Here is a 13,320-nt window from a genome sequence, read left to right on the forward strand (position 1 = left end):
AAGTGGCCTCTCTAACTGTATTTCCAGATTCCACCATCACTATCCAACCAACCAGAGTGGGCTCAGGTCCCAAAGCAAGACGCAGCTGAAGGAGATGCTGTTGTCCTGGGCTTTTATGTTTAAGTGTAATAATTCTGCCAAGGCAGCCTCACTCCCCCAGCAACACTCACTTATATATTTAGTATTGTTCCTCAAAGACTATCTTGTCTGACAATCAGAATGCTGTGCTTTCTTGCCATCTAGCTTGCCTGTGTGTTATTTCTGAGTGAGCTAAAAGTCCATAAGTGAATGCTTTAGAAGGAGCCAAGCAAATGAATATACAAGCAGCGAGAAAAAAGGCACCATATTGATTTGCTGTCTAGACAGAAATGTATCTGCTAACACATCACCAGACATTAGTCAAAGTTGCCTGTTCCGGCTCAGAGCTGCAGAATCAGGTATATTTCTGTGAGGGACAGAAATGCATGGTAGGACAATGTGACACAGCATTCCAGATCAAGCAGTAATACTTATGGCTAATCTGTGGCTTTGTTAGCAGGAATTAGGAGAAAGAGAAAACCAAGTTTGACATTATGCCACTTATCATCATCAGCATTATTAGCAGTGGTAGCGGTGGTCACTGTCTTGGGATACAGCTATCCATTGTCAACATTTAGATCTCCATTTGAAAAAAAATTTCAAATCACTTTTACATTTGGAATGCAATTTCAAATTGTGACTATTTGGTTTATACAGTGCGGGAAATAAAAAATATTCATTTGAAGCTATTGAATACTGTTTGACTTTATACAAAGATAAGTGGAAAAGATAACTACTTGCAGAAATAACAAATCATAATAAACTGTACTTCTAGCATCTTGAGTTCAAGTACTGGTCAACTTGATCCAAAGTGTTAGAAGACTGTATTTAAAAATATATATATATCAACTCCGCTGATCTGAAACATCTGTCTCCCTCATCCCCCTACCTCTCTCTACCATCCCAAATCATTATTTTAAATTATTTGGTCTTTCTATTTTGTTAACTGCACAAGCCTCAGGGTTAGAAAGCATGTGGTGGAATGATCAGCCCACAGACCTCAGAAGGTTATGCAGTTCACCCTTGAGATGATTTATATTCATAAGCTTGACAGTTGCAAACTTAACACAAACACTGTTTTGAAACCCTGGCCAATCACTCTTAGAGTGAGCTAACTTTCCCACCATCTAGAATAAATATGGCATTTGCCTGCAGTCAGTCAGCCCAGCATTGGAACACAATGTCACATAGTCATAAGGTCTCTCCTTGTTATTTTTACATTCGGTTAACATTTCTAAAGAAACAGGGGGGAAATAAAAGAGGTTTCCTTACATTGAGGAACCCCACCTGTCCAGCCTGCTGACCAGCATCAGGGCAGACAAGTTGGACAAACTCTTTCAGCGTCTCCTGAGGATGATAGCGGATGGCTGGGTGTGAGAAGTAAGGCCCAGGCTGCTGGATAATGGGTGATGTCGGGAAATGAAGAGTCGATGGCGTTGCATGTGGACTTGCTGCGGGAGAAGAAAAGATCAGTGTTATGAAGACAGAGGCTTGCTTTGCCATAGCTCCTAAGCCTCATTCAACTTCCTTCTTTACTCCTTCTTCTGACCCAGTTCCGAGGGTTAGTGCTCATGTGACTGAATTAGACATGGAACAGGCCTGATAGATTTTCTTCCTTAAGGCTCTACGACAAACACGGAGGTCAGATTAGGGTAGAGTTTCAAGCTGTCTTTCTATTTTCAGTGGGCATGAGTTATAATGGCATTAATAATCCTTGGTGAAGCTGAAGATTATTCATTACCTTAAGAGCCTTTTTAATGAAGCAAGCAATAAAAAATGTATTTGGTAGATTAGACCTGATTTAACTGACATTACATATGACAAATTCTAGTTTGCACATATGGATCCTTTTTCACGCCGAGCTATCCATAGACAATAATTCATTGTTAAAGCTCTTATACCCATTTCAAGGAAATTTCTAGGGACTAATTCAGGATGAAATTTTTTTTTGAAGTATGTAGTAAATGATCACTTAATGAGCCTATGCAATTTGGGGGCCCCGTTTCACAGGGGAGGTTTATGTCACCTCTTTTGCCATTTCAAAGCCAAACTCGGAAATGCGTGAATGTTATAGCTGGGGAGCCTGTAGGCTGAGCAGGCAGTGACCCCTGCTAAACTGCTGGCCCTCTGCCCATAAAAAGCGATAAAAGACACAGACAACTATTACTCCCTTACATTTGAACCCTGCTAAATTTCATTTTTACAAGAGAAAGATTACATTAGATTTAAAAAATGTATGTGCGGTGCTTAATACTTGCTCTGAGAGTGATTTTGCCCTTGAACGGAAAGGGAGATCGGTGAAACCAGCTGCAGGGCGAGGGAAGCCTGTTGGGAGAGCCGGAGACACTCAGCCCCGCAGTGCTAAGGTAGCACTGCCCACTGCTCGGCGGGTCAAAGATGTGTACCCCAGATAAAAGCAGAGGAGAGAATCCCTTGTTTCTTCTCATTATTTAATGTTTGAAGTTTAATTCTTTAAACTCAGAAAACCCCTGGAAAGAGAAAATACAGGGATGCCAAAAATTTTGGAGACTAAAATACCAAGAGTGATTCATAATCCACGCAAGTAAGATAGACTCCCTGCCCCTCCTTCCTAACATGACCTCACTGGCATGCGTGAGAAGTGTAAAAACAATGCCTCCCTATTGATCACAGGCCCTGGTTTCTTTGTTCTCACCTGAACAAAGAAAAGTTTAGGCTCTGTTTTACACTAATCATTCAAATGGCAGGGACTGGGTGGGTCATATAAGTATCTGTAGTTCTTAAAATATAGAAAGGAGGGGTTTGAGTAGGAGCAGTAACTCATCCTATGTTTTGCAGATAACCTCTGAAATACTTTCAACCATTTGATCTTCAATCTTTCCCAAACCTGCTCTATGTGCTCTGGATACAACATTGAGCTCAAATAAACAAAACTTTCCCTTCAATCAAACAGTTAACTAGGGCATCTCAAACTTAACCATCTAGAATTCTGATCACCTTCCCCTTCCCAAGGTGCTCCTCTCGCAGAGTGCCCTACCTTAATAAGTAGTCTTTTCTGTCCACTTAACTGCTTATATACTGCAACACTGTCATACACTCAGTACTACTTTGTGAAGATACAAATGCCTGAATGAACAATGAGTGGTACAGTGATTAATAAAATATAATCACATGGATATACACAAAATTCAAACTTTTCTCTCTCTACCTGGAAAAGAGCCAGGGAGCTTGCAGGAAAGTTGGAAAACACTGAGTACTTCATACAATGCACTGAGAACTTTGGAATCCGTAATGGTCTGTCTCTAAGTTAATACCCACAGGCCCCAAAGTTGAACGGCTCTGGCCATCTTCTTATTCTAGAAACTGTGTTCCTGGCCTTAAGGAACACAAAAGCATTTTTCTCAGATGGTACAGTCCTTGCTGGTAGGAAGAAACTCTGAGCCCCTACCCTGAATTTGACAGAAGGTTTTCTAGCTAGAACTGATTTGTGGTTACTTCCCAAATGAGGCAGACAATCTACTGAATAAAGCAAGAGGATATGCTGAACTTCTCCAGCATGTCAAACACAGGGGCACCTTCCACCGTCAGAGCCCCCAGGAACCAGAGCCGGGGGATACCTGGCATTGCTTCAGGTGCACAACGAAAGGTGATGCGGGACTTAGATGACGAATGGCAGTGGCCAACAGAGTGTGTTGCCCACAGGAGCGAGGGGGAATCACTTAAGTCGAGAACGGGCAGATGAAAGAAAATGATGTGAAAGGAAAGTGGTAGAGGAATTATTTCTGCAGCACCAGTGAATTGCCCCCACCCGCCATTGATATTAAACATTCCTGCCCTCTTCTCCACCCCCTTTTTAGAGGGGATTAACTATATAAAGGAAAACCGTTAACAGCATAGCTTTGAACCTCCATTTCTTGATTAGCATCCACTAAGACAAATTTACTTGCCTTTTCCTTAAGGCATAAGGTTCATTGTAACACAAATCTAAGAGCACATGGCCACTATCCTGAGTAAATCCTGTAATGACTAATTTGTGAGGATCAATGAATTCTTAATTAATACCAGGAAATCATCTAGCCTGGAGTTTAAACTTAAGACATTGCTGTGTCTGAATTTCAGAGGGTCATCTTTACAACCTCTGATTCCTTATGATTAGAACCTTTTTTGGTTCAGTCATCAGTGCCGTGTGGAACTAGATACAAGTCATTCAAAGTGCCAAGCCTGAGCATCTTTAAACGGAAGGCAGCGTTACTCTAGATAGGACAGAGGCCTGTTAAATATTGTTCAATATATACTGTTTCTCTGATAACCTGCTATTCTTTTTCTACTGGACACTCATATCCACTGTGTTCCCATTTTCTTTTGCTCTGGAAACTCAGAGCTAAGATTTTGGCAACACAGAATACTTTCCTTCCCTCCTTCTGTCTCTCTTTTGTCTTGGGGTAGGTGTTTTTTTGTATCACTGTGTTTTTGCCCAAGTTGTCCCAAATTGCTTTGGAAAAGTGTCATTGGTATAAATCAACTACTCAGTCAAGTCATTAAACTTACATTGAGATCGTCAGATCGGGTCCCTATACGAGAGGAATGACACTGATGAGTCTGGCAAGATGCTAATGGAATGCACAAAGAAGGGTCTGAGTCCAAATTTTTGACGGAGAAAACATCTCTTATGGATGTGTGTGTGGGTGAATAGTTGACACAATAAAAAATTATAGCACATTATGTAAATGCATATTTAGATCCTTTAAAATGTGCATTATTTACTTGAGAGTCAATAAAGGCTTTTCTCAAGTGACTGCAGTTTATTGCAGCACGTCCATCTGTATTGCTGTTGATATTAATACCATTCAGTGTATTAAAAGGGCTGCTCCTGGGGCCTAGTGCTCTTGCTATGCTAGGCCAGGCGCAACCGAGTGTCTAGCGCTCCACTCTGGATGGACCACACTGCTGCTTTAAACTTTAGCAAGAGGCCAAACTTGTTTCAAGCAATGGCTTGGGCTTTTCACAAAGAACACAAATAAGATGGAGAAGGACAGAAATTTGATCGGGTTTGTCTGGCTGAGATGGCCAGGCCTACACATGGCTTGCATAAAGTAGCCACAATTAAAGAAAGGGAGAATCAGAATGTCCTGCAGGGTACAGAGCTCAGCCATGTATTACAAAATGACCATGTTACTGTATGTTTAAAAGAAAAAGGAAAAAGCAGGTCAGGCAGGTTGGTTGACTTATTTGCACTTGCGCTACCCCCACCCCCCACCCACCCCAGCATTATTTCAAATACTCTCTTGATTTCAGTTTGAAGGACAAAAGTTGGAAGTCTCATTCTGTTGGAATATATGACTGGGGGTAGGGGTGGAGGTGGGTGGGCATGGAGATCAAGATCATTAAGGTGTGTTATTATGTATGCTTGACAGACTTCTATGATCCAAGAAGTGATTATTGAGCTGAGAATCCACCCTAGGGAGGGGGCCTTGGAGATTCACATTTTAGCAGAGAGAAAGAGGAGGCTTACTCCTCCCATAGAGATTTCCAGTCTCGGAAACCCACGGGGGCGGTTCTAACCTGTCCTATAGGTTGCTATGAGTTGGCATCTATTTGATGGCAGTGAGGTTTAATCATGGGAGCTAGAGCTGGCTAATCAGGGAGACTTCGTGGTACAAAGGTTAAGCCTGTGGTTCTGACTCACCTAGCCTCTCAGCAGGAGAAAAGACATGGCGATCTGCTGGCATAAAGGTTAGATCCAAGAAAACCCTTTGGGGGCAGTTCTACCTGTATCACTTGGGGTTGCTAGGAGTTGCAATCCACTTGACAACACTCAGCAAGCGCTCGTTGCAAAGCCCAGGGTAAGCGGAGTAAAGGATGAGGATGCCAGGGAGGCGTGGCCGCACGACCTTGGATGGAACCTTGTATTTGCTGCTTTTGCAAGCCATAGGAAGAAGGAGAGTAGAAGACAAGATAGCAAGCTCTCCTTAACAGTTTCCAGCAGTTTTTCCCAAGATCAACCTCTAACATTACATTTCTAATAACCCTCCCACATTTCCCCGCAAACCAAAACTTCACGGGCTGAAAGATGTTTGCCTGCGTAACCCTGACATTGCCCTAATTACTTTATTCCTTTTCCATGAACGGTTGCGGATTCCCATGGATTGGACAGAGACTTGGATTCTTTTCACATTAGTGTTGGCTTTCTGGCACCAGCCGTTAAGTCCTGCTCTCTCTTTTATGGGAGGCTCCAGAGGAAAACTGTCAAGAGAGCAGCACAGACAATCACATCTAATCCTCCTTCAGGTGCAGCAAGCTCTTAACACAGGGTTACACACAGACTTCCTCCTTCTCAAATAAGCCCTGGCATTTGCAAAACTTCACAGCCTTACTGTTAATCAATACTAAGCTAGTGGCAACAAGTGAGATTCCAAACTGTCTCTCTGTTAGCACTGTTGCAAGAAAAAGCTGCTCATCTGTCTTCAACAGTAAGACGTTCTGGAGACAAAAATAACCATTTCCATAGAGCAAAAAAAAGGTGGCATTAAGAATCCCCGAGTTCTCATGTTTAGGTGTAAAGCTTTTTAACAAAGAAAATCACTAAAAAGAAAAGAAAATAGAAGGAGAAATAGTCTACTGAGGAAAGAAGAGGAAGAAAAGCCTTCTATAAGGACAAACAGAAGCTGCATGGTTTGGCTTGTCAATTACTATTATTTTGTTTCTTGGAAATTCAAAAGCACACCATAGAACACCATGGTAGCCCACTGAAATCTAAGAAATAGTTTAATGACCCCAATCTATCATTTATTAAGTCATGAAAGGATTGAATCTGCCTTTCCCACCCTTTTGTTTACTAATTTTTTGTTGTTGCTGAGAATATACACAATAAAACACACACCAATTGCACAGTGTCTGCATGTACAATTTTAGGGCACCGATTACTCAACATTCTTGAGTTAAGAAACCATTCTCAACCTCCTTTCCTTAGTAATTCCTCCTTCCTTATCATAAAGTCGCAGACCTTTAAGGCTCTTATCTAATCTTAACTGTTACCAATTTCATCATATACTAGTTAACCCAAACCATTGTTTTGGTTTTAAGATGCCTTCAGATGACATTGATGGTTTAAGGTTTAAAGATTATCTCAGGGCAATAATGTCAAGATTTCTAGACTCAATGGCAGTGAATTTGAGAGAGAAGTTCTAGAGTCCATGAAATTTGGAATCCTCTTCCGTACTTTCCCCACTTTGATGCAGTTTCTTCTTTGGAATTTTTAAATCACAATATAAAGCAATGGCCACCAGGCACTATCAGTTCTTCTGGTCTCATGGGCAAGAAGGCCATTGCTCACAGAGGCAGTTAACCATATATTCCATAGCTTTTCATTTCTGACTCTCCTTTCTCTAGAATGGAAAAGCTTGAAGCTGGGAGTTCTGGTATTTATTGGAACAGAGGCACAGGAAAGTGGAACTGGCAATGGATTTCAAACATTTAGGAGTTAAGACCCTTTTCTAAGTAACATGTTTTTTGGCTCAAGCCAAGCCAAGGTTGTTAAAGCATATGTGTGATGCTCACCCTCCCAGCACAATTGGTGAAGACAAAGTGGGTACATAAGCAAGTGTGGTGAAGAAAGTAGCTGGTGCCCAGCTATCAAAATATATAGCATCTGTCATCTTAAAGGCTTGAAGTTAAACAAACAGCCATCTAGCAGAGAAGCAACAAGCCCACATGGAAGAAGCACACCAGCCTGTGTGATCATGAGGTATCACCGGGACCGGGGTAACAGGCATCAGAAGACCCAAAACAAACAAATAAAACCATATTGTTTAGAACGAGGGGGTTCGGAGCAGAGACCCAAAGCCCATCTGTAGACAATGGGACATCCCCTCACAGAGGGGTCATAGGGAAGGGATGAGTCAATCAGGGTGCAGTAAAGTATCAATGAAACACACAATATTTCTCTGGTTCCTTGAGGCTTCCTCACCCCCCAATATCATGACCCCAGTACTGCCTTTCACTTCGGGCTAGATCAGAGCATGTGCACAGGTACAGATAAGAGATAAGAGTTCACAATACATGGAATCCGGGAACAGGATTGGGAGTAGCGATATCAAAAGGGTAAGAGGAAGGTGGGGAGAGGTGGCGGGGGCGGAAAGGGGATGATGGACACATGACAATCACCCCCCCCCCAGGGGGATGAACAACAGAAACTGTGGGGCAAGGGAGACAGCGGTCAGTGTAAGATAGGGAAATAATAATGGTTTATAATTTATCAAGGGGTCATGAGGGGAGAGGAGCTGATACCAAGGGCTCAATAGAAAGTAAATGTTTAGAAAATAATGATAGCAACATATGTACAAATATGCTTGATACAATTGATGTATAAACTGTTATAAGAGCTGTAAGGGCCCCCAATAAAATGATCTTTTAATTAAAAACAAAACAAAACATGTAGTACTTTTCTTTAAGATAGCTGACATGCACGTGGAAGGATCTGGATGTATCAATGGAGATAAATAGATTACATTGCATGATGATTTGCACGGCACCAGTATTTCTAGATTATCACAATAGGTACAAAGTAACTTTATGGAATTGTACACTTCCAAGATGGCTGATATATTTCTATTCCATGAGAACTATGGAATTTTCTAAGTGCCGATTATATTCCAATGGTTTTTTTGAAAAACAGAAATACCAACACACAATACAGAATACAGAAAACATACACACACACACACACACACACACATGTCCTTCCTAATTTCTTCTTCATCAAATTGAGCTATTAGAAGACCTCTGCTGTGTAAAAGCCCTGGCTTATACTCTTAAATTAAGGGTAACAAATCTTTTCTGTAAAGGCTGGATAGTAAATAATGTAGGCTTTGCAGGCGATATGGTCTCTGTTGCAATTACTCAACTCTGTTGCTGCAGGGCAAAAGTCGCCATAGATAATACATGAACAAATTAGTCTGACTGTATTTCAATAAACTTTATTTTCAAAAACAGGTAGTGGGTTGAATTTGGTGTTTGGACTACAGGGTGCTAGTCCCTGGTCTAAGTTCACAAAATCCTCCTGCTCATGTTCTGTCTGTCAGCTGAGCACTTGACAACCAATGCTCCGTCTATCTGTTCTCTGCAAAACCAGGCCCCTATTTCCACCAGTCTTCCTGTGGAGACCTCATTTTTCTGAAGCTTTCCCAAAGCAATCTGCTTGTCTTTTATACCTCTACTAACTCTCTATTATAGCTCTTTGTCCTTTTTCATCATGATATGACATTTTTATGCTTTGGTCTCTGCAAGTTGACTACCTTCATGTTTGAGAATCATTCCAAGTTAAACATGAGGCATTGTGTGTAATACAGAGACAATGGGCTCTGGAGTCAGATGGACCTGGGGTCAAACTCCAGCTCAACCATTTTACTATGCTTCAAGTTTCTGAGCTCCTATACACCTGCTTTTTCATCTACATTACGGGGCTAATGGTACCTTATATATCTTTGTGAGGATGAGACAATGTATGTAAGTTGCATGGCAGAGTTCTGAGCATATGGTTTAGTGATCAATAAATGGTTTCTTACATTGGAAGTAATATTGTAGAAAAGTATGGATAGTGAAAGGAAGAAGTTATATTGGAGTTTTCTCCTGTGTGCTTGGATCTATCCTGCCGTGAGGGTTCTGCTGGCAGAAAGAATGACAGAGTAAGGGGCAGCTGTTGCCTTTCTGGGTCTTGTACAAATTAGTTTATAAATATCAAGAAAAGAGAACAGCCTATCTGTATGGATGTAACATGAGGAGCTTGACAATAACTCCATGAACAACACAATGAAAACCAAACCGCAAACAGCCATAGCAACAGCCTTGACCTAACAGCCAAAGATACAATAAATAAAACGGTCTGTAGAGGTTCTTTATTGAGGAGACATAGTTTAAGTCAGCTTAAACTGTAAGTATGCTTGCTTAAATATCATTCCTGTAATCTAGAAACTTGAGGGTTCTGTCTAAAAATAGGGGCTGTGTCCCACTAGGCTCCATTTTTCACTTAGAATTTCAGTCTTTGAGTGTCTATTTTGAGTGTCCACAATGTCTATCTCCTTTACCACACAGGCTTGCTACCCAGGAAGACTTTTGACCTAACCAGACTTTGAACGTGGAATCCCTTTGGCATTCCCAAACAGGGACGACAATAGAAATATCCATTATTTATCTTGCAAAGTCCAAAGTGTTAGTTATTGGGTGTTGCTTATTAGAGAGCACCTACAAATATTCTAGAAAATCTAGAGCATTTCCAAGTAGATAAAGGTACCTGCATTTTAGTTTTGATTCTCCCACTATGTAACTGATATGCAGTCAACTTCTAACTCCCCCTTTTCTCTCATCCAAAGAATGAGGCATTCAAAAAAACAGGCACTGAAGTTCATGTCATGCTTTGAATTCCAGTGGGTGTATGGAATTCAATCTCAGAGATTATGTTTATAAATAACTCAGTACAATTGATCCATAGTACTATAACTGAAATTTAAAAAATCTGAAACAAGGGAGGATTATATGTGCCTTTAAAAACTATTTTAATAAATGTTTCTGCAGTATTAAGTTATCTCCAAATCTACTGTTTGCACACTAATTGAGTAAGCCACCATGATGACTGATGTGAAATGCAGTCAACTACCATGCAACAGCTGTGATTACTGGAAATATGAAGAGTGATTGTTTAATAAGCAAAGTTCACAGGAATCCACTTTCTTGAAGGGAATTTGAACTTCTATGCAATATACAAGCAATATTATGATACAAGAGATAAAGAATGAATAAACATGAATCAAAATAATTACATAAGAAACAGGGAAAAAAGAAAAGCACCATAGATTACATGGTCACACCAGTTATAAGAAATAGACACGTACACTCTAACTGCCTGTTGAAAATACACCTGAACTTCAAAAAGCAATCATAAGAAAATGAATTTCAAAAGTAAGACCCAAACAGGTGGTATATCTTCTTTTTTTAAAAATTGTTTTATTAGGGGCTCATACAACTCTTATCACAATCCATACATACACCAATAGTGTAAAGCACATTTGTACATTCATTGCCCTCATCATTCTCAAAACATTTGCTCTCCACTAAAGCCCCTGGCATCAGGTCCTCATTTTTCCCCTCCCTCCCCCTCCCCCCTCCCTCATGAGCCCTTGATAATTTATAAATTATTAATTTGTCATATCTTGCCCTGCCCGATGTCTCCCTTCACCCACTTTTCTGTTGTCCGTCCCCCAGGGAGGAGGTCACATATAGTTCCTTATAATCGGTTCCCTCTTTCCAACCCACTCTCCTTCTACCCTCCCAGTATCGCCACTCACACCACTGGTCCTGAAGAGATCATCCGCCCTGGATTCCCTGTTTCCAGTTCCTATCTGTACCAGTGTACATCCTCTGGTCCAGCCAGACTTGCAAGGGGATCTCCAGTGGCCTACAAATGGGCTTTGGGTATATCTTCTTAAAGGATAAATTACCACTTTGCTGTATGGGGGTGGGGGAGAGGCAAACCAAGACAATAAACAAAACCCCACAACAAACATAAAGGCATGGGTTGATACGTGGCACTTTCCCTACCAAATTGTCCTGTTTACTTGCAGTTTAAACCCCTATTTCTAAGCAACATGATTCAAAGTATCCTCCAAAATTCACTCAACAATGGATTATTTTCCACTGCTAATAGATTTCACAGAGGAGGAGGAAGCATGAGAAGAATCAGTTCAGTGTCTGAAGACAGTTTTCATCCCCACTTGGGTACCAACTAGCTTTGTGTCTAGCCTCTATGGTCTGACATTGCAAAATGGAAATCATATGTCTTGAACAGGTTTAAGACTGGAATACCCTGGGTTGAAAATCAAATGATGCCATCCATTTCCGCATGTTACTATGAGAAAAGTTATTTAGTGGTTCAGAGACTACAACTCCTTGTCTGTAAACTAGGGACAATAGCACCAATTTAAAAGACTTTCTTACAATTAATACATGAAACAGCGCCTATACATTGTGGGTTCATTCATTCAACAAATATGTGTTGAAGATCTACGGTGTGTATATAGATTGCATACCAGACTCTGGGTTATTTATTATCTTTAGAATTGTTTTTAGAGTAAATCAAGATGCATGAGAACAATCAGGATCACACGGTGCAATGTAACAACACTAGATCATAGAGAACTAAAGGTTGAACTACTTTCAAGTGACCCTGAAAGGTGACTACATGGGGTAATAGTCCATTTTCTGTTGTTGTTAGGGGCAGGTGAGTTATTTTTAACTCATAGCAGCCATATGTACCACGGAAGGAAACACTGCCCCGTCCTCACAAGTCTTGTTATGTTTGAGCTTGACACTGTTGCATCCACTGGATTAATCCATGTCACTGAGAGTATTCCTCTGTTTCACTGACCCTCTACTTTTACCAAGAAGTGTCATTTTCTAGGGACATTCCTCTGATAGCATGTCCAATGTAGGTGAGATGAATTTTTGCCATTCTTGTTTCTAAAGAGCAGTCTGGCTGTGCTTCCTCTAAGACAGACTTGCTTGCTTTTTGGTAATTTTCCAAGCCCTGAATTTTACTTGTGCTCTGAAAGCACAAGTCCCTTAGTTCTTAAGTGTGCAGAACCCATGAACCAGTGTTCACCACAGCTTTGTTGTTTTTGCTTATAGCGTAAAACTATTATTCCCGCCTCCCTGTGGTCCTGCACTCCTTCTTTTGGAAAGAGGACTGTTTCTATGGGTTACTTGTGGCTACCTTACCTACCCCTGACTCCTTGGACAGGACAGGCCAAACCAATTAGAACCTCTCCAGGCATCCTCAAACTACGGCCCGCGGGCCACAAGCGGCCTGCCGAGGACATTTATCCCACCCGCCAGGTGTTTTTGCCCCGTTTGTTTTTTCACTTCAAAATAAGATATGTGCAGTGTGGATAGGAATTTGTTCATAGCTTTTGTTTTAAACTATAGTCTGGCCCTCCAACGGGTCTGAGGGACAGTGAACTGGCCCCCTGTTTAAAAAGTCTGAGAACCCTTGCTCTATTCTCTTTCTAAAAGCAAGGATTGATTTGAAGTTGAGCACATGACCTAAACCAGGTCAATCAGAACCCTTTGCATCTAGGAGTAGGGACCTTTGCTAGAGCTGTTGTTAAAGAGCCACCTATTTTCTTTGAGGATTGCCAAACTGATAGGAATTAGGCCTGGAACTGCTTACACCAGGTGTGCCCCAAGGGAAGGAACTCGCATGTAGAACTGAGA

General features: G+C 41.2%; 1 protein-coding gene across 6 annotated transcripts in view; it reads right to left on the reverse strand.

Annotated features, from left to right (window-relative positions):
• Positions 1–13,320, reverse strand: part of NFIA (nuclear factor I A) — a 693,058-nt gene that overhangs the window by 59,048 nt on the left and 620,690 nt on the right. For all 6 annotated transcript variants that reach the window (XM_045292063.1, XM_045292066.1, XM_045292064.1 and 3 more), the window contains one exon: positions 1,351–1,529. In XM_045292063.1, coding sequence (XP_045147998.1) covers positions 1,351–1,529 — 179 coding nt within the window. The remainder of the gene's footprint in view (positions 1–1,350; positions 1,530–13,320) is intronic.

The sequence above is a fragment of the Echinops telfairi genome, unplaced genomic scaffold, assembly GCF_000313985.2.
Source record: "Echinops telfairi isolate 266 unplaced genomic scaffold, ASM31398v2 ScPeMD7_443;HRSCAF=831, whole genome shotgun sequence".
Lineage (NCBI taxonomy): Eukaryota > Metazoa > Chordata > Mammalia > Afrosoricida > Tenrecidae > Echinops > Echinops telfairi.